General features: G+C 32.8%; 1 protein-coding gene and 1 pseudogene across 3 annotated transcripts; one reads left to right on the forward strand and one right to left on the reverse strand.

Moving 5' to 3' along the window:
* The first annotated feature begins 9,250 nt into the window (after positions 1–9,250).
* LOC130956987 (uncharacterized) lies at positions 9,251–16,370 on the forward strand (annotated as a pseudogene).
* A 2,966-nt stretch (positions 16,371–19,336) lies between these two features.
* On the reverse strand, positions 19,337–24,097 carry LOC130955284 (protein IQ-DOMAIN 14-like). 3 transcript variants are annotated; one of them, XM_057882119.1, is made up of 8 exons: positions 23,717–24,095; positions 22,854–22,900; positions 22,606–22,706; positions 21,658–22,074; positions 21,183–21,410; positions 20,794–20,916; positions 19,735–20,272; positions 19,337–19,638 (listed from the first exon to the last, which is right to left on the reverse strand). In XM_057882119.1, the coding sequence occupies exons 3-8, from the start codon at positions 22,681–22,683 to the stop codon at positions 19,565–19,567; spliced, it is 1,458 nt and encodes a 485-aa protein (XP_057738102.1). In that variant the 5' UTR covers positions 22,684–22,706; positions 22,854–22,900; positions 23,717–24,095; the 3' UTR covers positions 19,337–19,564. The 3 variants fall into 3 exon arrangements, with proteins under 3 accessions (XP_057738102.1, XP_057738100.1, XP_057738101.1); XM_057882117.1 differs by having other exon boundaries at positions 19,337–20,272; positions 23,717–24,097; XM_057882118.1 differs by lacking the exon at positions 23,717–24,095 and adding an exon at positions 23,399–23,659 and having other exon boundaries at positions 19,337–20,272.
* Between the last annotated feature and the right edge of the window lie 3,179 nt (positions 24,098–27,276).

Here is a 27,276-nt window from a genome sequence, read left to right on the forward strand (position 1 = left end):
TTCACCCACGTGTACGCATCTGTTATGCTTACGCGTCACCATGCGACTTCATCTTCCACATGTGCACGTCGGTGAGTGCACCCCAAATCCTTGATTTTCCATGAGTTCTCCACTTTGCATGCTTTTCTCTACACTCCTTTGATCCATTCCTAGCCTTTTCATCCTGAATTCACTAACAAACACATCATGACATCTAGTGGAATCAAAGGTGAATTAAAATTAGCACATTAAAGGCCTAAAAAGCATGTTTTCACTCTTAAGCACAAATTAGGAGAAAATCATGAAACCATGCTATTTCATTGAATAAATGTGAGAAAAGGTGATAAAATTCCCTAAATTAAGCACAAGATTAACCCTAAAAATGGGGTTTATCAACCTCTCCACACTTAAACCAAGCATGTCCTCATGCTAGAATCAAGAAAGAAACAAAGGGTACCATTGTTTATTCAACGCAAACTAACTAAATGCAACCTATCTATATGCAATCTATCTAAATGAATGCAACTACTTGGTCAAAATAAATCAATTCCCAAGAGAACATATATAAGCACAAGGGCTAAAGTAATAGCAATCAAATCAAATCACTAATTGAATTGAGTTATTAAAGATTTTTACAAACTTGCAAGAAAAGTGATGATCATAGGTGAAAACATGTAATTGAGCAATCGAACCCTCACTGGATGTGTGTCCGCTCTAGTCACTCAAGTGTATAGGTTGATTCACTCAATTCTCCCCTAATCATGCTTTCCAAGATTTGTTTTTCATCTAACAATCAACAATTATTTCATGCATGCATACAAATATCATGAGGTCTTTCCACAAGGTTGTAATGGGGCTAAGATTAAGGTAGGATGTATATGGTCAAGTGAGCTTGAAATTTGAATCTTTGATTGACATAAGCTTTCCACCTAACCTGTATGCCAAGCTATAAAATTCTAAACAATCCTAACTACCCATTCTTCACTTTTTCACAAACTCACACATTCTCTTTTTTATCACAACCCATATGCATTGATTCTTATTGAACTTTACTTTGGGGCGTTTTGTCCCCTTTTTATTGCTTTCTTTTTCTTTTCTTTTTATTTTTTTCTTTTTATTTTTTATTTTGTTTTTCTCTTTTTCTTTTTGATGTAATTATATACAAAGGTATCAATGCATATGGTTCAAACATTTAATTAACACATGAGTATGTACCCAATTCCCAATATTTTCAACAAAATACAAAAATACCCTTTTACCTCAACCAATGTCCCAAGTTTTCCTACACTTGAATGATACACACACTCAGTAGCCTAAGCTAATCAAAGATCCAAATTAAGGACATTTATTATTTTTCACTTTAAGGCTTGTAATGTGCTAAATTAAGAACAAAGTGGGTTAATCGAAGGCTCAAAGTTGGCTAACAATGGTTGATGAAAGGTAGGCTATTTGAGCAAATGAGCTAAATGAAATGATGGCCTCAATCATATAAGTGTATGTATACACAAAATAATGGACATAAAGAATCAAACAAATCAAAGATTACAATCATAGAAAGAGAATAATACACACAAGAATGAAAATAAGTGGTTATAAGATGTAACCATGCAATTGGGCTCAAAGCTCACATGCTTGTGTTTTTAGCTCAAAAATCATGCTCCACAATATATAGTTCAATCAAGTTCAATGAAAATTTTCACTCAAATCAATTGGGATGCCCTATTAAGAATATTTTTCTTGGAGAATTTCATTATTTTAACTAAGCTTATTATATATATGCAACTAAAAATCCTAAAAGACCTAAAAATGAAATGCAAAAGTGTTGGGATTAGAAATTTGTCACCCAAAAAATGCCGAATGGTCGAATAAACTTCCCACACTTAAAAGTTTGCACCGTCCTCGGTGCATTCAAAGATGAACAAGGGGGTACGGCGACTCTCCGAGTTGCTACCTCCAGCTAGTAGGTCAACCGGTTACTGCATGTTCTTTCTCCCGCTTCCTTTGTTGCTTATGGTGCATCCTGAAAATAGAAAACAGGATAAGAAAACAAGTAAATGCAAAAGCAAGGAAGCATAAATTGTTGGAATGAGGTAATAATCACTAGAATGGAGTGAGTGACCCAATGTGTGACATGAATAAAAGTGAGTGTGCATTCTAAGTTGCGCGCGGTTTAGAACACACGCACACTAGCATAAAAGGCTTTGTCACAATTTACACAAAAGAAGAAAGTACTTCACTCATTCTAGTGTACTTGAAATACCTTAAACTTGTAGGTTAAGACAACCAAACAAGCGATAAAGAAGCATGAAAGCATTCAAGCAAATATATAACATATGGATGCATATGATCAAGAAATACTATGCATTAAGATAAATGCACAACATTCATCAAGAAATTGCCTAATCAAAGAAAAGAATTCAAATCACATGGTGGCCAAATCATGCAATTCAAAAGATTTAAAATGCTTGAAAGGCAATGTCATATACTTAGTATTCAAAGATGTTAAACATGAGGAACTCAAAACCAAGTAACAAGTTATAACCTCAACAATCAAATCCAACAAGGAATATAACAAAAATGATATTAAGCTGACATCCTATCAGTAATCAGCGGCAATAAACAGTAAACAAGATTAATAATCTAACACTTATAAGGAAAAATAGAAAATTAACAAAAATGAAACTAACTAATTAACTAACTAATAAAAAAAAATGGTTTTAGATGGTGATTGGTAGTGTTAGATGATGATTGAAAAAGGGAAAGAGAAGAGGAGAAGGGAAAAAAAGAAAGAAATAGAAAGAAGAGAAGAAAAGAAGGTAGGTGAAACAAGGCAGTCCACGCACACGCGTTGTGTGACGCGTAAGCGCGGATAGGTGAAATGGCATCGATGCGTACGCGTGGGTCACGCGTACGCGTGACGGGTTATTCAGAGAGGCGACGCGAACGCGTGGGTTAGTTTTGTGCTAGAGGCACGATTCTAGCCCAAAACTCGCACAACTCTCGGGTTTGTGTATGGAGGGGTGAAAATTTGCGATCCATGCGTACGCGTGGGGTACGCGTGTGCGTGGATGGTCGAAAAGCTTGCGGTCATGCATACGCATGGGTGAAGCGTACGTGTGGGCGACGCGTACGCGTGGGTTGGTGTTCTATTTTTCAAAAATTTTCTAAGTTCTTGCACCAAACCAAACATTCCAAACCTCCAAACAGCTACCAAAACACCATAAAACCTTATTCACATACCAAACTACCAAATAAACTCAACAAAATAAACAAAATATGAAATCAAGCTAATTTTTACCAATACCTATAAAAGAGAAAAGTGAAAAGATGTTACCATGGTGGGGTGTCTCCCACCTAACACTTTTATTTATTGTCCTTAAGTTAAACTTATGGGGAGCTCCTCATCAAGGTGGCTTGTGCCTGAATCCATCATTAAACATCTACCAATGCTTGAATCTCCAATAAGCTCCATCATTCAAAAGTAATAGCTCCAAGCTTTGATGGACTTCTTCACAAACCATGGGCTCCCAAGGTTGATCCTCATTGTGCGATCCAGGATCCCACACTTTGTTTTTACACCCATCTTCCAATTGGTCATCATGATTCCATCTGGGTGGCATGACCATAGAATTCTCATTTAAGCACCCAAACATTCTCCTAGACCCAAGCAATCTAGCTCTACACCAAACCTTGTAATCAAACTTTGAACATGCAACCATTATGAACTTTGATTTACAATTCCAACCACTAACCATCTTCCTTTTGCTCTTAAAGCCACAAAGAGATCTAAGTTGCCCATCCGTCTCAAGTAAACCATATTCAAGTGGAATTATAAAGCTTAAGGACAAGAGATTTACCCACTTGAATGAAAGAATTGATGGTGATGGCTTGGGAAGAGGTATCTCCAACGTCCTTGCAAGCTCTACTCCCTTGTATTTCTCCTTGACAACTTCCACCTCTTCACAAACTTCTTCAATTTCAATTCTTTGTTAGTCAATTTCATCTAACTATTCTCCATCACTTAAATCATAAATAGGAGAACGAGAGAAATCTACCTCCACATTGCTTCCAAATTCACCGAGAGAAGGTTCTTCAAGCTCAAAGGATTCACCACCAAGCTTTGATGCTTGATCTTCATTGCCAAGGGAACTCAATTCTTGCTCTATCCCATCCAATTTTTCATATGGAATATGCCTTGGAGGTTGTGCACTTTCCTCCTCAACATCAAATTTAGTCTTCTTGGAGGGGTTTTCTTCAACTCTAGGTTCCCATGGAGGTTCCGCATCTCCTAAGTCTTCAACCACTTCTTCCTCTTCTTCAATAATCATAGGTACCTCCAATTATTCTAACACAAAGTAACATTCCTCATTTTCCACCAGAGTGTCTAATATCTCCTTCATGCTATACTCTTCAATTGATTCTCCACATGTAGCCATAGAAGTTCCTTGAGTGTTCAAGCATCGGGAGGCTAATAGGTTTACTACCTTGGTTAAGGTAGCCACATATTCTAGTGCACTCCTTTGCATATCCTCTTGCCCTTGAAGTAGCAAGGTGAGAGAATCATCTATTGGGGCTTGGGGTGGATAAGAGGGTTCAATATTTTTGAGAAAAGGTTCATAATAGGAAGGTGGTTCATCTTGATAAGTATATGGAGATGGTGTATATTGAGGTGGTTCTTGGGAGTATTGATATTGTGGTGGTCATATGTGTGGTTCATATGGCTCATAAGGTTGTTGGTTAGGTGGGTATGAATTAGGTGGAAAGCTTAGGTTAATCAAAGATTCAAATTTCAAGCTCACTTGACCATATGCATCCTACCTTGACCCTAGCCCCATTACAACCTTGTTGAAAGACCTCATGATATTTGTATGCATGCATGAAATAATTGTTGATTGTTAGATGAAAAACAAATATTGGAAAGCATGATTAGGACAAGAATTGAGTGAATCAACCCTATACACTTGAGTGACTAGAGCAGACACACATCCGGTGAGGGTTTGATTGCTCAATTACATGTTTTCACCTATGATCATCACTTTTCTTGCAAGTTTGTAAAAATCTTTAATAACTCAATTCAATTGGTGATTTGATTTGATTGCTATTACTTTAGCCCTCGTGCTTATATATGTTATTTTGGGAATTGATTTATTTTGACCAAGTAGTTGCATTCATTTAGATAGATTGCATATAGATAGGTTGCATTTAGTTAGTTTGTGTTGAATAAACATTGGTACCCTTTGTTTCTTTCTTGATTCTAGCATGAGGACATGCTTAGTTTAAGTGTGGGGAGGTTGATAAACCCCATTTTTAGGGTTTATCTTGTGCTTAATTTAGGTGATTTTATCACCTTTTCTCACATTTATTCAATGAAATAGCATGGTTTCATGATTTTCTCCTAATTTGTGCTTAAGAGTGAAAACATGCTTTTTAGGCCTTTAATGTGATAATTTTAATTCACCTTTGATTTCACTAGATGCCTTGATATGTTTGTTAGTGAATTCAGGATGAAAAGGCTAGGAATGGATCAAAAGAGTGAAGAGAAAAGCATGCAAAGTGGAGAACTCATGGAAAATCAAGGATTTGGGGTGCACTCACCGACGTGCACGCGTGACATACGCGCATGCATGGAAGATGAAGTTGCATGGCGATGCGTATGCGTAACAGACGTGTACGCGTGGATGGAAAAATGTCAAGCGACGCGTATGCGTGACCCACGCGTACGCGTCGATGCTCGCACGTGACCTCATTAAAGTGAAAATGCTGGAGACGATTTCTGAGCTTTCCAGGCCCAAATCCAACTTATTTCTGAGGCTATTACATGTAGAATTGAAGGGGGTCAAAGGGGGGATCATTCATACACTTAGTTTTAGAGAGAGATGTAGAATTCTAGAGAGGCCTCTCTCTCTAGATTAGGGTTTTTATTTTCCTTTTTAGATTTAGATCTACTTCTTCTTTTGCTTTAATTTTCCTTTTATATTTACGTGTTCTAGCATTTTACTTCTGTTGTAGTTTCCTTTATTTTGTTAATTTTAGTTTATGCACTCTTGTTACTTTGATTTTCTTTTAATGCAATTTATGTTTTATGTCCTTTTATTGTTTAATTGTTTTGTTACTGTTATCTCCTTGCAATTGGTAGTAGTAGATTTACATTTCTTTCAATTTTATTATGCTTTCCTTTTATGCCTTCCAAGTGTTTGATAAAATGCTTGGAAGGATGTTAGAGTAGATTTTTCTCCTCTTGACTTGAGTTGAGTAATTAGTGACACTTGAGTTATCAAACACTTTTGTTGATTGATAATTGGAAGTTGTTAGTCAATTTGAATGTCACTAAAGCTAGTCTTTCACTATGATTATACTAGGACTTGTGGTCTCAAGTTGATATCCACTTGACTTTCCTTCATAGTTAGAGGTTAACTAAGTGGAGCAATAAACAATTCTTGTCACAATTGATAAGGATAACAAGGATGGGATTTCTAGTTCTCATACCTTGCCAAGAGCTTTCCTAGTTGTTAGTTTATTTACTTTCTTGCAATTTATTCTTCATGTCTCTTATTCAAAACTCCAAAAATATACAACCCATAACTAATAACAAGACACTTTCCTGCAATTCCTTGAGAGATGACCCGAGGTTTAAATACTTCGGTTTATTTTTATTGGGGTTTGTTACTTGTGACAACCAAAATTTTTTATTGAGAAATTATTTGTTGGTTTAGAACTATACTTGCAACGAGATTTTTATTTGTGAAATTCTTTACCGATGCACAATTCTCGCTCATTACATCATACTCACAATTGTAATCACTCAATAAAGATAAAACAAGACACATAGAAAATCCTAATTTTCTCACTTTGTATAACTATAACTAAAATAATTACCTATTCTCCATCCTTAATATGAATTTAAGCAAGTGTTTAATGTTTCATATATATGTCCTTGATATTCCGCTCCTAATAATCTTATAGTGTGCTGGTCTTTTCAGCTTAATCGAGTAGTATGTTGTTTCGCATCGAGTCATTCCTGAAAATGATACGGGGAGAGAGGTGAGAAACAAAAGTTTCTCAGTAGGTTATCTATTTAGTGTCATTGTATCCATCCCAGCCACTCCAAGTTTTAAAATAAAAACAATTATGATGTACTATTGTTTAATTATTATTTCAAAAGTTTTTGTTAGTCGGAGTGGTGTGACTTTTAGATACTTCTCATTTACTTATGTTATGATACATGTGACTCATGAATAAATTCCTATAATGTTAAAACATATAAAATGCAAAAAACATGAACTTTGACTTGATTTCTCTTGAGATTCTCCTAGCTTCTCTGTACATAAAAAAGACCTTTTATTGGTATAAACTCTTATATGATACATGAAATTGACCTTAACTTTTCTTAAGCATTCCTTTAACATTGCTTTGATTTTGGAAGATATTGAACTCAAACCACGTATAAAATCAATGGGAGTCCTTCTCTTACCGAAGGTTCTTATCCCAAAAGCTTGTCGATCACCTTCCTTTATCAAAAGATCACTTCAATTATCTTGTCTTTGGGGCTCACATTCCTTTATCGAAGGATTATTCCCTCAGTTCTTTAATGCACATAAGATGGTTATTATAATGCTTAATGTGTATGCAATAAAGAGACATTATATCATGACATGCAATACTATAGTATCTATATTTTAAAACATTTAAGATACGACACATAAAAAAATAGTATAAAATCTTACCTCCAATAAATAGTAGCGAAGAGAGACTCATTCCATAGCTAAACTTAGTATGTGTTTTGATGTATGTATGAATCTTTGGTTAAGGGTTAGATTTTTTTTTCTTCTAAATACATGCATGAAATTAAGATTCGGAGTGATTAGGATTTGGTTAGAAATTGATAGATCATAGACTATTAACAAAAATAATAAGTGGAACAAATAAATGATGAGTTATAATGACTAAAATGTCTAACTCAATAGACTTAATATAAATATTGATGTTGCAGAAGATATGAATCCTATGCAAATTTTCGAGTCCGTGTTGGCTTTATTGTAAAAAGTAAATATTCATATTCCTAGTCTCCATAGTCATCATAATTCATAGAGGATACCTTCTCAAACAATATATGAATAAAATTTGTGAATAATTTAGCGAAGGATTTAGAATGAGAGAAAGGAAGTGAGAAAAGATAAGAATTTTTCTTATAATGAAGTGTTGAAAATACATGAATGACAATATGTAGAGATAATAGAAAATAGAGAATATAGGTTACCTAGCATTTTTGTATAGAAAAGGGGAATAAAATGAGAAAGGAAGGACTCAAATGACTCTTAGGCATGTGCAGATCATGTTAGGAGAATCTAACTTACGTTTAGGTGAAATCTTCAATTTGAATTGTCATTTTGAAATTCTTATAAAATTTTCTACGTTTGGAATGTTGAAATTGCTATTAAATACAAATTTTTAGAAAATCGAATTAACTTTAAAAATAACTTTGAATGAAATCAGTATGGATAACTATAGCTTCAGATATTCACAAAATACTTTTAGTATGTTAGGCTGGTTAGTTACAGTGTGATTTTCTACTATAAATTTCTATCAGAATTATCTAGTTAAATTTGAATTTGATTTTGCACTGAACTCAAAGAATAAATCTAGTTTTTATTTTATCTTTTCATGTATCTAAAGATTATTCAATTCCAATAAGTATGGTATTAGTTATGACAGTATCTTAAAAGATTGTTTATTGTCGGTTAAGAATGCACTAAAATTAATGTTTTCATATTTTCAAATTTTAAATTAGATATATTAGTTGTTCAAGGACATTATCTTCTAACATTTTATTATGAAATTAAAATTCAAATTTTTATGATTTTAGTTAATTAATTATTGAATAGTAAACGTGATTAAAAAATAATTGAGATGTTTCACACCTACTATTTTTTTTGTCCAATTAGATATTTAATAAACTCTTCCATATTCCAACTATTCTTTTACAAAAATTTTAGATATAGTGTTTGAAAAAGAGACTAAGAGACAGAGATTGGGAGATAGAGATTGAGAGACTGAGACTAAATTAAATTTCTGTATTGTACTTAGTGTAAAATGTATATGACTGAGTTATGTCTCAGCATTTTTTTTAGTTTAATATAAATATAGAGACTGAAACAAACAAAATTACCTAAATATTCTTATTAATTAAATAAAAGCAATATAAACGACCCTAATGCTAATTAGATTCTGATCATGACAATGAAGCTGTTGCACATTGACGACATTGTTGCATATGGACGAAGATGCTCAAGTTCCTGATTCAGTTACTCTGCATGCTTTCACTGGTCACCATGTCTACGTTCTCGTGCGTCGTTTCTCCGTCAAAGTCAATGAACCGATGTGCCTTTCCTATCAAGTTGCCCACCTAGTTCGAACCAAATCCTGTCTGAGCTGTACTACTGTCTCTCTATGGTTGATCCATGATACGTTTGCAACCTTAGGCACTGGTTCTGGTGCTGGTTTTGTGTGTAGCACTTTTTCTATACTACATTGTAGCTGATGTACCTTGACACGCAACTGCAGACTTTACTGCTTTATCGTAGAGAATGAGATGTTGTCAACAACGGGATAGTAGGCGATGAAATAAAGGTGGCAAGGGAGCATGGAGGTCAGCGATAATGATGATGAGTGAGAGTGTGTTGAGAGAAGGGAGAGGAAGTGAGAGAAGAAGAAAATGTGAGAGGTGGAATAAGGATATTTTAAGAACAAAATATTATAAAAGTTTCAGTCCTGTCATCAGAATTTTCAGTCTCTCATGTCTCTACTTATTGGAGGTACTGAAAGGATTGAAATTTTAGTAATAATCTCTGGACGCCAAATACAATACTGAGTTTTAGTCCCCCAACCACAATCCAAATACCCCATGCCGAATGCAGCCATACAAATTTGATATTGTTTTTTCTCTCTAGCATTTAAAATAATTCATTTTAAATTTTAAATCTTGAACTTTAAATTTAAAATTTTGAACTTTAAACCCTAGATCCTAAATCTTAGAATATATAAAACCACAAATTATTATTATACTTACATGTAAAAACTCTTTTTGTAAGTTTTATCTACTTATCTTACTTGGACTTTTTTGTTTTTTGAACTGATACATGCTCGAAAAGATGATTGGGGCATTCTAAGAAAAAAGGGCAGAATGAGAATTTCACACTTTCAGAGGATCCATCATTAGAGCACGTGCAAAGAAGCTCAAGAAGAGCTTTGGGAACCTGGCAGCGCTTATGCATATGGAGTTACAATCAAGTTCTAACCAAAGAAGAAAGGGCAAGGCCCATTGGGATAAGTCAGGACAGCAAGAAGCCTATTAATGCTTTTCAAATTCAGTGGGAGACATAATTTATCTTTGAATTTTGCATTTCTAGACTTTTTTTTTAGTTTGTTATGTGGTCAAAAGTTTGTTAGAAGACTTGTTTTAAATCTGCTATGTTTAATAGTATTTTTAGGAATTTTAAATTTAAATTAAATCTGATCTAATCCATTAAGATCAAATCTGATTTAAAATTAGTTATCATATTTTTAGGAATTTTAAATTTTAAATCAAATCTGGTCTAATCCATTAAGATCAAATCTGATTTAAATTTTAAAATCCCATCTTATCTTTTTGTTAGTTTGTTAAGGGCCTATTTAAACACCTTTGGCGAGACCATTTGGGATAACTTTGATGAATAAATTTTAGTTGCTTTTAAGCACGTTTTATTGTGTGAGAAGTGAGGTGAGTGATTTGCTTCGCTTGTTGCATGAGGAAGATTGGAGGATCCAACACTAAGGTGATCTGCGTGGTGGTTTCTTTCAGTTTTTGTCCCTCTGATCTAGGTTGCCAAGGACAAGTTCTTTGAAAGTCTAGTAGGAAATCCTTTCCAGTGACCTAGGTTGCTAAGAATAGGTATCTTAGAGGTCTAGTAGGAAAACCTTTAATTATCTTTTATGTTCCGCCGTGTCTCTTTATGCCAATAAATTCCTCTTCTTGATGTCATTCTTTTCTTGCCCCTTATACTGAATAATCCTTATCTATTGTGATAAAACCCCTATGTCCTAAGCTATATTCTTATCATCTGGTATCAGTTACAGGTTGTAGGTAAATTCCTATTTATCTGCACGTTCCAGGATTTTTGTTTAGTCTCTTTATTTTTCTCTTCGATTTCTGCAAATTTACTTTAGAAGTCAAAAAAAAAAACAAACGAAAATTTCTTCTTTAAATTCTATTACTGCAATTTCTGTTTATTCCAGTTAACAAAAAAAAGCACATAAAAGAAAACTAAAAAAATCGAAAAAAAATATAAAACGAAAATTTAAATTTTCTCTTTGTTTTTTCCTTTCAAATTTTCTTTGGGTTCCAATTAGGATTCAATCTTGCTAGTTTTTGTCATCCTAGTATCACTTCTTGTTTCCTTTGTCACATACTTTAATTGTCTTCTTGTCAAGTTGAATGTCTCTAACATTCAGATTATCTTAGTTTGGTGTCTAAATTCCTCATCTTTCGAAGTGCAACTTATTAAAGCAATCCAAGAGTGGAAAAAGGCAAGAGTGGTGAGCTCATCAGAGGGTAAAAGCCACGTATTGAGTGAAACACGAGTGTCCTACTCCGAGTGATACACGTGAGAAGAGTGTTGTAAGCTCTTTTCTTTTACAGGTTCATTGATGGCTAACAATGAAGGAAACCCAGATCCACAACTAACTTTCCGCGTCGACGCACTCACTAGCATCCTTACAAGGATTGAACAACATCTTGATGACTTGGATTCCCGAATTAACTCTTTTTCTCCTAGGTGAAAAGCACAGTCACGAGAATCTGTCCATAATAATTCTACGGAGTCTGAGGAGGAGGCTTCATCCAGATCCCGTTATCATAGACAACCAGCAGATGTTGATAGTAACCTTAATGCTATCAAGATGCGCATCCCAGAATTTAAAGGCAGAAGTGACCCTGAGGCGTACCTGGAATGGGAACAAAAGGTGGAGCTCTTATTTCAGTGTCTTAACTACTCTAATGTGAAAAAAGGTACGACTAGCCGCTGTGGAATTCTTAGATTATGCCCTTGTCTGGTGGGCCAAGCTGGACAAACAGAAGTGGCAGAATGGAAAATCACCAATTCTGTCTTGGGCGAAGATGAAGAAGGTCATGCGACAACGGTTTGTCCCTTCTTACTACTACAGGGAGCTACATCAATGGCTCCAACGGTTATACCAAGGTTCTAAGTATGTAGATGAGTATCATAAGAAGATGGAGATGCTGCTAATCCAAGCAAATATTGAGGAGAAGTCTGAGGCTACTATGGCACGTTTCTTGAGTGGGCTGAACTGAGACATTACAAATACTGTAGAACGTCACCCATTTGTGAATATGGAAGACTTGGTGAACCTAGCTATCAAGGTGGAAAGACATCAAAAGGCGAAGGGGCTGCGTAATTCTTCTAACTCTACTTCAAGGTGGGATTCGAGAGGTGCTAATTTCGGGGAGAATACTGGATCCAAACCTACCGAATCAAAGGAGAAGCCTACAGAGCATCACAGGAAGATGCACACACCTAATTCCACATCTAAACCTCCTGCACGACATCGTGATATTACCTTCTTTAAGTGCCGCGGATTAGGCCATTATGCTTCTGAGTGTCCAAATAAAAGGACCATGGTCATTAAAGCAAATGATATTTTCTCAGAATCTGATAACTCAGATAGGTATGAGAACATGCCACATGCGGATGATGCTACAGATAATGAAGATATATTTGAGTATGCTGTTAGTGGCGAGACCATTGTTACTAGGCAGATCTTAAATGTACAAGCCAAGGACGATCGTCTAGAACAGCAAGAGAACATCTTTTATACCAAAGTTTTATTAGGAGGTAAGGTTGGACTCATGATCATTGATGCTGAAAGTCATACAAATGTTGCTAGCTCTACTTTGATCACAAAATTGGGGTTGAAATGCACCAAACACCCTAACCCTTACAAACTCGAGTGGCTAAGTGATGTTGGTGAATTGAAGGTTATGAAGCAAGCCCGCATACAGTTCTCTATTGGGAGATATAGTGACGAGGTACTTTGTGACGTGGTTCCCATGCAGGCTTGTCATCTACTCCTAGGCCGTCCATGGCAGTATGATAGGAGGGTGGTCCATGATGGTTTCACAAACCGATACTCCTTCACTTATCTTGGGAAGAAGATTACCCTTGCACCTTTGACACCTAAAGAAGTGTACCTGGAGCAACTGAGCATGCTCAAATCTACTAAAGAGTCTTTAGGATGTGAGAAAATTAAAAAACAAGAGGGTAAAGAGAGGGCCATGAGAGACGAAACGTGTGAGAAAAAGAGTCAGGGTCTGAATAAAAAAGAAAGTTTTAAAAGAGAAAAATCTGTGGAGAGTGAGAGTGCTCACAGAATATGTTTTTATGCAAAAGAGAGGGAACTGAAGCATGCTGGTTTGAGAAAAAAAGCATTGGTGTTAGTGCGATTTAGAGAGTCTTTACTTTTTACCATTAAAACTAACCATGACCTACCTAGTGCTCTTATTTCACTCTTGCAGGAATTTAGCGATGTCTTTCTGGATGAGATGTCCTCAGGTTTACCTCTGTTATGAGGCATTGAACATCAGATTGACTTTGTCCCCGGATCAAGCATTCCTAACCGGCCAGCTTACCGGCCTAATCCTGAGGAGACGAAAGAACTGCAACGGCAAGTTGAGGACCTTTTGGCTAAGGGTTTTATTCGAGAAAGCATGAGTCCTTGTGCTTTTCTGGTACTCTTGGTACCCAAGAAGGATGGCTCATGGAGGATGTGTGTTGACTGCAGAGCTGTAAACAAGATTACGGTAAAGTATTGCCATCTTATTCCTAGACTTGATGATATGCTTAATGAATTACATGGTTCTGTTATTTTTACTAAAATAGATTTAAGGAGTGGTTATCATCAAATACGAATGAAACTTGGTGATGAATGAAAAATAGCTTTCAAAACTAAATATGGTTTGTATGAGTGATTAGTTATGCCATTTGATTTGACTAATGCACCTAGTACATTCATGAGACTAATGAATCATGTTTTGCGAGAGTTTTTAGGTAAATTTGTGGTTGTTTATTTTGATGATATTCTTATCTACAGTAAATGTCTTGATGATCATATTTTGCAAGTTCAATCTATTTTAGAGGTACTTAGAAAGGAAAAATTGTATGCTAATCTCCAAAAGTTCTCATTCTGTCTGAGTCAAGTCGTTTTCCTAGGTTTTGTGATAAGTTCTGCAGGGATTGAGGAAGATGACGAGAAGGTGAAGGCTATTAAAGAATGGCCCACACCTCAGAGTGTCTCTGATGTCAGAAGTTTTCATGGTCTTGCGGGTTTTTATCGGAGGTTTGTTAAAGATTTTTCTACTATTGCTACACCTTTAACTGAAATCATCAAGAAACATGTCAACTTTAAATGGGATCAAGAACAAGAACTTGCCTTTAACACCTTGAAAGAATTATTGTGTTCTGCCCCCATTCTTACTTTACCGAATTTTTTTAAAACTTTTGAAATCGAATATGATGCTTCCAGTATTGGTATATGTGCTGTTTTAATGCAGGAAAAGCGAGCAATCGCCTATTTCAGTGAGAAGCTGAATGGAGCCCGTCTCAACTACTCAACTTATGATAAGGAGCTTTATGCCTTGGTAAGAGCTTTGGAAGTGTGGTAGCATTATTTGTTACCTAAGAAATTTGTAGTACACACTGACCATGAATCCCTCAAACACTTGAAGGGCCAAGGGAAGCTGAACAAGAGACATGCAAAATGGATAGAATTCCTTGAATCCTTTCCATACATAATCGCCTATAAGCAAGGTAAAGAGAATGTGGTTGCTGATGCATTATCTAGAAGGTATTCCTTAATCACAACATTTACTTCTAAGTTGTTAGGTTTTGAGTGTATGAAGGAATTGTATGCAACTGGTTCTACTTTTGCCTCTATCTATGCTGCATGTGAACATGGTGCATATAACAAATTCTATAAGCATGGTGGCTTTCTTTTTCGGGGTAATAGGATTTGTGTACCTACTTGTTCTATTAGGGGGTTACTTGTTCTAGAATTACATAGTGGTAGTTTGATGGGTCATTTTGGTGTGCATAAGACTTTGGATGTTTTATCTGAGCATTTTTACTAGCCCCACATGCGTAAAAATGTTGAAAAATTTTGTGCTAAATACATTGCATGTAAACAAGCTAAATCTAAGTCTTTACCACATGGTTTGTATACTCCTTTACCTGTTCCTGTGCATCCATGGGTTGATATTTCTATGGATTTTGTTCTTGGTTTGCCATGAGAGGTCGAGATAGCATTTTTGTTGTGGTAGATAGATTTAGTAAAATGGCTCATTTCATTGCTTGCCATAAAACTGATGATGCCACAAATATTGCTGACCTATTCATTAGAGAAGTTGTCTGCTTACATGGTGTTCCCTAAACTATTATTTCTGATCGTGATGTCAAATTCTTAAGTCACTTTTGGAAAGTTTTATGGAGTAAGTTGGGAACAAAATTGTTATACTCAACTACTTTTCACCCTCAAACTGATGGTCAAACTGAAGTGGTAAATAGGACATTGGGAACCTTATTGCGTGCTGTTGTTGGTAAGAATTTGAAAACCTGGGAAGATTGTTTACCCTTTATTGAGTTTGCTTATAACAAGACAATCCATTCTTCCACTGGTTTTTTGCCCTTTGAACTTTTCTATGGTTTTAATCCTCTAACTATCTTATATTTAATGCCTTTACCTTTGAGTGATCTTATTAGCTTAGATGGAGCAAGCAAGGCTGAGAAAATTAAAGCAATACATGCAAAGGCTTGTGACCTAATTGAGAGGAAGAACAAAGCCACAGCTGAAAGGATTAACAAGAGCCGAAAGCATATAGTCTTCGAACCAGGAGATTGGTTTGGGTACATTTGAGGAAGGAGAGATTTCCTACTCAGAGGAAGTCTAAACTTGATGCTAGAGGAGATGGCCCATTCCAAGTGCTTGAGAAGATCAATGATAATGCCTACAAGATTGACCTACCAGGTAAGTATAATATCTCTGCTACTTTCAATGTTTCTGATCTCTCTCCTTTTGATATGCACACAGATTCAAGGACAAATCTTTTTTAGGAAGGAGGGAATGATACATGCTCGGAAAGACAACTGGGGCATTCTAAGACAACTGAGAATTTCACACTTCCAGAGGGCCCCATCACTAAAGCACGTGCAAAGAAGCTCAAGGAGAGCTTTGGGAACCTGACAGCGCTTATGCATATGGAGTTACATCAAGTAATTACCAAAGAAGAATGCGTAAGGCCTATTGGGCTAAGTCAGGATAGCAAGAAGCCTAATAATGCTTTCTGAATTCAGTGGGAGACATAATTTATCTTTAAATTTTGAATTTCTAGACTTTTGTTTTAGTTTGTTATGTGGTCAAAAGTTTGTTAGAAGAGTTGTTTTAAGTTTGCTATGCTTAGTAGTATTTTTAGGAATTTTAAATTTAAATCAAATCTGATCTAATCCATTAAGATCAAATCTGATTTAAAATTAGTTATCATATTTTTAGGAATTTTAAATTTTAAATCAAATCTAATCTAATCCATTAAGATCAAATCTGATTTAAATTTTAAAATCTTATCTTATCTTTTTGTTAGTTTGTTAAGGACCTATTTAAACACCTTTAGTGAGAGGATAACTTTGATGAATAAATTTCAGTTGCTTTTAAGCACGTTTTATTGTGTGAGAAGTGAGGTGAGTGATTTGCTTCGCTTGTTGCATGAGGAAGATTGGAGGATCCAACACTAAGGTGATCTGCGTGGTGGTTTCTTTCAGTTTTCGTCCCTCTGATCTAGGTTATCAAGGACAAGTTCTTTGAAGGTCTAGTAGAAAATCCTTTCCGGTGACCTAGGTTGCTAAGAACAGGTATCTTAGAGGTCTAGTAGGAAAACCTTTAATTATCTTTTATGTTTCCGTTGTATCTCTTTATGCCAATAAATTTCTCTTCTTGATGTCATTCTTTTCTTGCCCCTTTTACTGAATAATCCTTATCTATTGTGATAAAACCCCTAAGTCTCAAGCTATATTCTTATCAGGAACTCATAACTTACTTATAATAAAAAAGAAAGATAAGAAAAAAGAGACTAAAGGCTATAATCAAAATAGCATGACTCACCCATTATAGAAGTTACAACTTCAATAGTAGTTAAATTCTTCTTTTTTTACTTTAAAATATTTTTTTCATACATTTAATTGTATTAACAATAAAAAATTATCTTGTAGCTCTTAATTATAAAACCAAAAATAAAAAAATTTTAAATGATATTTTGTTGTTCTACATTGCTAAGTTAATTTATGTATGAGTCATATAATTTGAATTTTGATTATATTTTATGATATTAGAATGTAATTATATTTTTTTTTCACTATCAAAAGTTTTTGGATACATTACTACTTAATACAATTTATTATACTTTTATTTTTTTTCCTTGTTACACACACATATATATATAACCAAAAAAACTTAATACTTCATAATTTTGTGATATAGTTTTAAAAAAATATTAGTCTATAATGATCCTAACTTAATTAAATTTATTTGTTATTGATTATATTTTAATTTTTTATTTTTTGGTCATGGGAAGACTTGAGCCCAAATTCAAAAGGAAAAATAAAATTTCATAAAACTACCGAGCCCATCAACAAAAGAAAAATCGCTCGCCCAAATAATTTAAATTGCCTGCCCATACGTAAGATTTAAAAATGCCATCATATATTCCTTAATCTGTACTTTTATATTTGTTTAGCAAATAGATTTAATTGCAGCTAAGACTTAGTTCAATTGGCAAAACCTTGTGCCACGTAATGCCTAGGATCCTTTAGTGTTAGATGTGTGTGTAATGTGAATATATTCGTGATATAATACTTAGGATTAAGAGTTATTTAATTTATTTAATAAAAAAAATTAATTATTCTGATAGTTTTTATAATTTATTAACTTTTTAATTAGATATTTATTATAGTTTAAAAATTTATAATTAAATTTTTATATTACATAAAAATGTTTAATAAAGTCTTTACTAGCTATCATCTTTTAGACAAATTACAACAATTATAAATTATTTGCTTTTAGAATATTTAACAATTCATTTTATATCACATACAAAACAAACATTCAAATTTGTATTTCTTTAGAAAATACGGTTAACAAGGACTAAATTAAAATTCTTTTTATCTAACATGATTCTCAATTGCAAAATTTTAAACTCTTAATAAAAAGTTTAATAAAATTATAGAGATTTATAAAATAATTAAACCTAATCAATACTAGGATAAGTTTAATTAGAATAATAAAATATGATAAAAATATTATAAATAAATTTAATATATAAAACTGCACATAAAAATTATTATTAAAATTTTATATAAAGTATACTTTTTGTCTTTAAAGTTAAAATTTTTAAAAATATTCATAATTTTTATTTTATTTTAATTTTTTTTCAAAATTTTTTTACTTGTAAAAGTATAACTCTGGCAACTAATTTTTTAAAAAATATAGGACCAATTTAGTAATAATTTTATAAAAATAACTTTTAATACAAGTAAGATAGACATAGTTGATGTCATGTATTATTATTTAATTAGTCCTAAATTTTTTAAAAATTTAGCTGTTAGAAATATATTTGATACAAATTAAAAATTTTTAGAATAAAATTAAAACAAAATAAAATTTGAGTATTGTTAAAATTTTTAACAAATTTCAACCATAAACAGCATACTTTATCCTAAAATTTTTTATCTTATTCTTAATTCTTACTTAAATATACTTAAATTGTAAAAATCCTTTTTTTTTTCAAGGGAGGGGCCAAAATATAAAAACCAAAGGGGTCCAAAGTAGAAAAAATGGAAGACTGATTTCATGTTTGGGGGGTTGTAGGCCCCTTAATCACTGCCTAGGTTAACTTCTCCCCTGACCACACGCTTATTTAGTACCTTCAAGAATTAAATTATCAATTATTCTAAGATTGCATTTGATTTTAAAAATATGACACAAAAACAGAAAAAAAAAATTAATATAAAAACATATGCACAACCTACCATAAAACACAAATTCAGTATACTTTTTTCAAAAAATAAACTATTTGCACACCAAAATCAACCACTAGATATTTATGTATAATACATGTATAATTTAATTTATTTTTAATATGTATTTTATATTTCAATTGTATTCTATGTTAGTGATTAATTTTGATACTGTATAATATACTTCTCTCTTATCTCATTCTTAGAACCAAACACAGCCTAAACAACTAAGCCCCAAGAGAAAGAAAGAATAAAGCTCCAAACTTGCAATTAATCAAACCATCAATCGTTCTCTATTGTGTTTTTATTAGTTTTACAACCGAGAGAGTATATAACTTCTTGTCAAGCTATCAGTATCACCAATACATCCAAATCATAATAATATATAGCTGATAACAATAACAACATCAACATAGACAAAAAGAAAAGGAAAAAGAAAAATGGTTAAGAAAAAAGAATAAAAAACAAATTATAAATCACACAAATCTTGTAAAAGGCTTTCTCCCCATGGTAGCAGGCAAAGAAACAGTTGAATCCACACTCATGTTCCCTATAGAAGAATCAAGTTGCATCCTGTGATTAGAGCCAGGAAGATCCTTATTGGTTTTACCATTATTACTATTATTCCATTTGAAAGAACCAATACCTTGTGTGAAAGGGAATGAGAGTCTTCTCTTTGAATCACTTGTTGGAGTTCCAACACCACCAAACCTTTCTCTTGGATTGCTATTGGCGCGAACTTTGGCCTTGGCAGAAACAGTTGGAGCCATGTAATTCGGCACGGAAAATGGTGGACAACTTGTTAGGCTATCGTCGTCCTTCAGCGCCACGTCGAAGGCTCTTGAATACTTTGACATGGTTGATGGTTGTGGAGTTCTGTATGGTGGAGTTCTAGAAGGTTTTGAGGATGGGAGTACGGTTGATTTGGTGGATTTTGGCGTCGGTATGTCCATGTTGTCGAAGGCGAAATGATGCTGCCGAGGGGTGCTGGTCGAGGCGGGTTTAGGACTAGTCTTCTGTTCTGAGTATGGTCTTGGAGGTGTGATTTGGAAGTTCTTGAGGGATTGTTTCTCTTGTGGATTTGATGAGGCTGGCATTTGTCTCTCCAACCAGTTCCACCACCAAGGACCGGATCGCAAGTCTGTCACCGGCGTCGAAGATGATTTCGGAGTGGATTTCCATAACTAAGTGGCAGATTCATCCAAGTTATAATAGCCGGATATAGGTTACTCCAATGGACAAGAAATAATAATAATAAGCTAAAGTACTATTTTAGTCGCTAATGTTTGAGCTAAGTATTAGTTTCGTTTCTTACATTTGAAATGTTTTATTTTTATTTCCAAATGTCTTATTTCCTTTTATTTTACTCTTTTGACCAAAATTAAACTTTTTTCTTCCAAATTCCAAAAATACCATTTCAACCTTATGATTTTCTTCTAAGTAACAGCAAAAATTGTAATTGGTGGGGGTTGTAGTGATTTGAAAATGAAAATAACAGAAAAATAAAAGAAATAAGAAAACAATAATAGAAAAAGGGTATTTTTGGAAGAAAAGGTTTAATTTTGATAAGAGGACAAAAATAAAACGAAATAAAATGTTAGGGACAAAAATAAAACGTTTTAATCGTTAGAGAAGAAATTAGGACATAACAAACTACATTAGGGACTAAAATAATACTTCACCCTAGTAATAATAATAAATGTACCTGATGAGAGTATGCAAATGCCATTGCTCTTTCTCTTTTGATGATTGCTTCCACCTTCCTCTGTAATCTTGCCTCTATTTCCTCTTTTGTCAGTAAGCTATCATCCCATTCTTCATTCTCAGACTATACACCAAAGTTCCAGATTATCAAAATGAGTTAGTTTGATTTATATCCATGCTTTGCAGATCTTATAAGCAAAAAGCAAGGTACCATGTTTACAAATTCTAATGATAGGCTTCATAGTGAAGAGCACAATCATTCTATAGTTTGCATACACAAAGTTGTTATACTCCGAATCAAATTAGCAACAGGTGATTTCTTGTCACCTAAGCTATGTTCCCAACTGTAAAATTTCGAGGTGGCTAAAGTTTAAGTTAGAGAATGCTTACAGTCAATTTGCCCAAGGTGCTAGCAACATCCTTGTCATTCCTTAACTCGGCTTGATATCGCGCCTGATTTTCCAGCATCTGAATCCTTCGAGACTGAATTTGAGACTGAACTCGCACCAAAAGCTGCATATGTTTCATGGCATTAACCGTCTGTCTCTTCACATTCTGTCCTCTTACCACGCCTTGAAGCCTCACTAATCCCTTCAGAGCTCTAAAACTCCTCCTGGCCTGTATTGCAAGATTTCGACAGAAAATGAGTTAACGAGTAAAAATTTCAAATATATATGTTAGGACTCCCATTACTCCTTCTGAAGTACTTGCATGTGTTCTAAGAGCTTTACTAACAAGTGTCCTTAAGAAACAGGTTTATGAATTGAAAAGTTTTTTTTTTTTTTTCCAAAGAAAAATTGTATTGGAAACTTGCAAGATTCTACTTTCCAATCAAAATTATTCAGTAGAAAATTTGGAAGTTTACCATATAGCCTCTATAAACAGCCTGGATCTTAGATGCTGCGGCATGTTGGTTCCTTAAAGTTGGTTCCGGTCTATAGCCAACCTCCTTGTGGTGATGAACAACCCTGGAAGAAGTAGCTTTGGGAGAGGTAGCACGCGGAGAAGGAGCCTTCGGAGACGCAGCTCTTGGAGATGGAGCCCTCGGAGAAGGAGCCCTTGGAGAAGCAGCTCTAGGAGGGACAACAGGGGCTGGTTTTGGTTGCTCGAGAGGCGTTGGAGGCCTTACAGATAGTAATTGTTGCTCTCTTTCAAAGTCGCCAAAGATTTTCTCAATGCTGCTTGGCTCTCTGAAGAGGGGGATGAATGAATTGGTCTCTCCATGCCTTAGTTTTCCTAGGCCTTTCTTCTTCTTATCTTTCGAGCTTTTGTTCTCCGAATCCTGTTATATTGGCAAGGTTATCAAACTCGAAAGTTCACCAAATCTCGGAGCTTAGATAAACTTCAATCGTATGACACAACTCACGAACTTGTTAATAATCTTGCATGTTGTAAAAAGAGCTTGTTGCAAATTTTGAAGAGTGAAGACAGAGTTCTATGATGATTGATTTCAAACAAAATAAACATTAGTTTGCAGATTTCGCTTCCTTTCCATATAGAAAATGAGCATAAAAACATTAGTATTCTGTCTTCTACATTTCAAATTTTCTATTACTGATTATGAAACAACTTAATTGGCATCTATCAGATCCTTTTAGTTTATGACTTTATACAACATAATTATATTCATCTATATTCTTATAGACCAGAATCCCAAAATTTCATAATATTAGAAATGATTAAGTATTTTAATACTGCTACAAGTCTCTATCAGTCACAAGAAAACCAAACATAACAACAACAAAAAGAAAAATCAAGAACATGCCAAACAGGATCAAGATTTTCCGCATCATAAATAAATAAAATCACTTACATTAGGTACTTGCTTCTCCTTGGAGTGGTGTGTGAAAACCCTCTTTATTGCAGAAAACCAACTACCCTTCTTTCCCATATCAGTAGCATTAGTATCTTTTCCTGTAAAGAGTTTATGATTTTAGGAAACTCCAAATATAACATGAATCCAGTGTTGTAAGATCAAAATCACATTCATTTTTATACAATCTTGGATTCTTTTAGAAAAAATAAAAATAAAAATAAAATAAATATCTAATAAACACTCACCAGAATGATGACCAGAAAGGAGGCAGCATGTCTACTTAATTTTGAAGCTGTTGAGGCCAAAAAATAATTCATATAAATAATTTTAAAAAAAAAAGAAATGAAATTTATTAAGAATGCTCCACTCAAATTTAATGCATTGAATTTTGTTACTAGAAATGGCAAGAACATCAAATTAAGGGTTACATAACATGATCAATCAAAGAGACACAGAAAGAGTATGAAGTATAATTTTGAAGGTGAGCACAAAGTATAAACTGAAAAATTTCAAAGAAACCTTATGGACAAGTTAAAATTATCAATATAAAACCCCAGAAAATTATGTAAACAAAGAAAAATTGGGGTAAAAAGAAAACAAGATGAATTTTCGTTCTACAAACAAAGTTAAAATGAGAAGAAAGAAAATCTTACATGATCCTGTCAACTAAAATTAGACACTAGAGACCAATTCAGGAACATGTCGGAGAGAAAAATCAATTTTTAAGTTTTGTGACAGTTAAAAAAATTAAAAAAATAAACAGAGAGAGAGAGAGAGAGAATAGTAATACTCTCAACAAAATAATAATAATAATAATTTTCTTCTTCTTCTTCTGATTCTGACAAGCTCCAGAGTTGAGAAATGGAGTTAAAGGATCCCGAGGTGAAGGGTTGAGTTTATGATTTTGAGGAGAGAAGAATTGGGAAGCAAAGAAAAGGGAGTAGTAAGAACTAAGAAGAAAGAACAATAATTCAGACATGTCCCATGTTCATAATTAACGCCCATAACCTTAGCAATTTACAAAATTAACCACAACCCAAAAGGTAAAATCTCAAAAAGATTCCAACTTCCAACACATCAAGCACAAAGATCATAATTCATTAAGTACCTTATTAGTTGGCAGTACCCTCAAACTGTTGCAAAAAACCAAAAAAAAAGTGTGCTGTGTGTACAGAATGAGATAGAATGAAGCTTGCAAAGTAGAGAAAATAAAACTCTCTCTCTCTCTCTCTCTCTCTTTTTACTTTAGCCTGCTGCTTCTTTCCAGCACCACATGATGATTCTTAATTCTTCTCTTCTAGCTGGATTTCTTCAAAAGATTAAATCTTTCTCTCTTGGGTTGGCTTGGAATCTAATTCCCTTTGTGCTTGTAATGAAGCAAGCTTAAAATTTTTCTTTTTTTTTTCCTCCTTCCTTCTAGTAGCTATAGCCACCTTTCATTCACCTTTTGTGTGTGGGATATATCATATATAATAAACTTTATTTTTATTTTCTTTTTTTTTACTTTCACATAGTTTTCATAATGATGATGATGAGAGAAAAAGAAGAGGAAGAAAAAAAAGGTGGCTGTAATAAGTTGGCCACTTTGTCACTCAATGTGGACAAGTTCAACTAACTTTACTTCAATGGGAAGACTACGTGTACACCAACAAAGGGAATTACTTGCATTATTACATTGCATTACATACCCACTTATTATTAAAAACGGTTGAGTTTGGTGTCTTCTTCCTTATTTTACTTCTTCCTTATATTAATAATTCTATTCATTACAACTCTCATTATTGTTATTACCTTATCAACATTATTTTCCTACTTTGTTACTCTTGTAACATTTATTTTTAAAAAATTTAGGTGGTTTCAATACTAATTAGTATATCTAAGTTATGATATCCCTTTTAGATTTTTTTGTTTTGTTTGATATCTGATTCAAAATGGAAAACACATCAATATTAACCCTAAAAATGTCACTTACATACAAAAAAATTAGTCACTAAAAAATATATTATTTATTTAATTTATTTTTAATATATATTTTATATTATAATATATATTTTATACAAATAACTGATTTGATAACTAATTTTTTATATATACTTAATAATATTAAAAAAGTGTTAGATAATTGAGACAAAAAAAAAGAAGAAAAGAAAAATAGATATTTATATTTATGAGAGTGGCATGTAGCTTGGTGAGAGCGGAATCCCGGTTACACCCCTACGCTCCTTCAAAGGCGGTGTGAAACACGCGCTTCATGTTGCCATTTCTTTTGGGAATAAAATTTTCTAAAATAAACAAATTAATAGAACAGTAAAATAAGAAGTTAATATTTTTAAATTAAGATAATAAAAAATATATTTTATTAAAATTATAAATTTAATAATAATTAATTTTTTATTTTATTAATTTTTTTAATTTTTTTGATTTAGAGAATCTAAAATTCTAAATTCTCTTTTTAGCCACTACTATTTATCTACTTTTTCAGGTTTTTGCACCTACTTCTATGCCTCTCTGTTGGGGTACTTCTGCTTCTGCAAACACTTTAGCATTTACTTTTGTATATTAATAATTTGTGATTATTAAAAAAATTATATAAATATGATTATGATAGTCAAAGATTATTAGATAATTAATTAAATAATTTAATATAATAAGTATCAATATTTTAATTATTATTTTTACATGAAAATGTTTTATGTGAACAACCATCTTAATAATTAAGTAATTAAAGATAGTGCATGAAAATATACATCATCCAAGAAAAATAAATACTAAATAAATTGAGAAAAAGGGGATTTTTGAACTTTGCATCCCATCAAAAGTACTGAAAGTTTCTATCTTGTCTCGTATTGTTACTTGATTTTGATTTGTAACATTCCCTTAAAATTGATAGTGTCATGATTCATGAATAAGGAATAAAAAATAAAATAAAAATACTAATGGTGATTACTTGCAAAGTAAACTTCGTTATGGGCTGTAAGTGGATTTTTATGAAAACCCATCACTTTATTTGCTTTCATGAAAGTCTTATGTCTTTCTTCTTTTTAATAATATAATTCAATTTTTTGGCTTTATCGTTTCTTTTTTTTATTATTATCGATTCAGAGTAAGTCTGACTTTTTTTTTTCTTTAATAACAAAAAACAGATAATTAACCCGCTTAACTTCTTGTTTTCCCAGATATTCTAATCTCAGATAAATTCTTAGAATACTAGAGGGCCAAATGTATAGTGTTGATAATTTAGGTTCAGTTTTATAAAGCTTTTTGAAAATATATGTATATTTTTAAAAGTTGAAAAGTTTAATATAATATTATATATTAATTAATTTTTATATTATTTTTACTTTTTAATTATTATATATGTTAAAGTAATGTTAAATGTTTAAAACAGTTTTACCAAATATGAATTTTGTCTTTTCTATTTATTGAAAATTACTTTTATTTTTATTTACCAACTATAGGTGCAATAATCTTTAAAAAATATCTTTAAAATACTAACTTTAATAAACTATTTTTGAAAAGTCAAAATTTACCTAACCAGACCTTAATCATAAAAAAATATATACATTATAATTTAAATATGAAAAATGTTTAATAAAGTGTTTCATAATATTCTTTTCATTGTTTAAATTTTAGAAAAAAAAATTGAAGGACCAAAGAGTATTCATTTCTTTTAGGTACTAAATTGTTAACGCTACAATCTTTTAGGTACTATTATCTACCTTTACCCTAATCATAATTAATAAAAGAATAACTTTAATTTTCAGATCACAAAAAAAAAAAATTATTTCTACCATACAATAAATCTCCTCTTTTTTTATACTTCGAAAAAAAATTGAGCACACAGCATATGTGAAGATTAATATTTTAGTAAGACTGTAATACCCAAACATTTCTCTTAATGTTAATTATTCCAAATTAACAAGATTCAATCACCATGTTTTTACCTTTCGAGAAAGTCTTGGATTAGTCCTAAGTCAAAAAAATAAAATCAGACACGCGGCAAAGACCCTCTTTTGGTTTGAGCTGAGGCAGGGTTGGTAATAATCCAAAAGCACCGTGTGGAAAAGCAAATCATGAAAATAGGTCCACCATATTCTTATTCTTATATATGGCACCGTGAAATGGTTCATATAATATTTAATTAAGAAAAATATTAGAGATAAGAATAGCAACAGCAAAACCTTATCCTACTAAATAAGATCAGCTACATAAATAATTAAATCACACTATTAAATCTTATTATATATTATGTCTGTAGTAAAACTATTTACAAGGACTAATACTTTTAAATTTTAATAAAAAATAGAGAATTAGTTAATGTTGATTTAAATATAAAAAAAATAAAATAAAAATTGTTAATTATCTAAATTTTTTCTTAAAGGAAAAAACCTCATTAAACTATAATCTTTAGCTTCATGATCAATTCTCATTGTTCTTGGATTCTTCAGAATAGCAAATATTTACAACAAAAGACATGTTAGAAAGTAGAAACTATAATGATAAGATTATTTGTTTTTAAACAACTAACATATATAATTGCTTTATTTTCAAGCTAGACTTGTTGAAGGGGAAACTAATAGAACAACAATCACATAAAGTTATGTATATGTCATGAAAAATTGAAAGAAGAAAAAAGTTTTTGATTATTTTATTGATGAAACACTACTT

This window comes from Arachis stenosperma, chromosome 10, assembly GCF_014773155.1.
Source record: "Arachis stenosperma cultivar V10309 chromosome 10, arast.V10309.gnm1.PFL2, whole genome shotgun sequence".
In the NCBI taxonomy this organism is placed as follows: Eukaryota; Viridiplantae; Streptophyta; class Magnoliopsida; order Fabales; family Fabaceae; genus Arachis; species Arachis stenosperma.

Excerpts from the sequence above, each read along its gene's own strand:
- LOC130955284 (XM_057882117.1), bottom strand. The coding sequence starts at position 22,683 with ATGGGAAAGAAGGGTAGTTGGTTTTCTGCAATAAAGAGGGTTTTCACA. Across the intron at positions 21,411-21,657 it reads CTGTTTATAGAGGCTATATG|GCCAGGAGGAGTTTTAGAGC; the intron begins GTAAACTTCCAA and ends CTTGCAATACAG. Across the intron at positions 20,273-20,793 it reads CATTTGCATACTCTCATCAG|TTATGGAAATCCACTCCGAA; the intron begins GTACATTTATTA and ends TCTGCCACTTAG.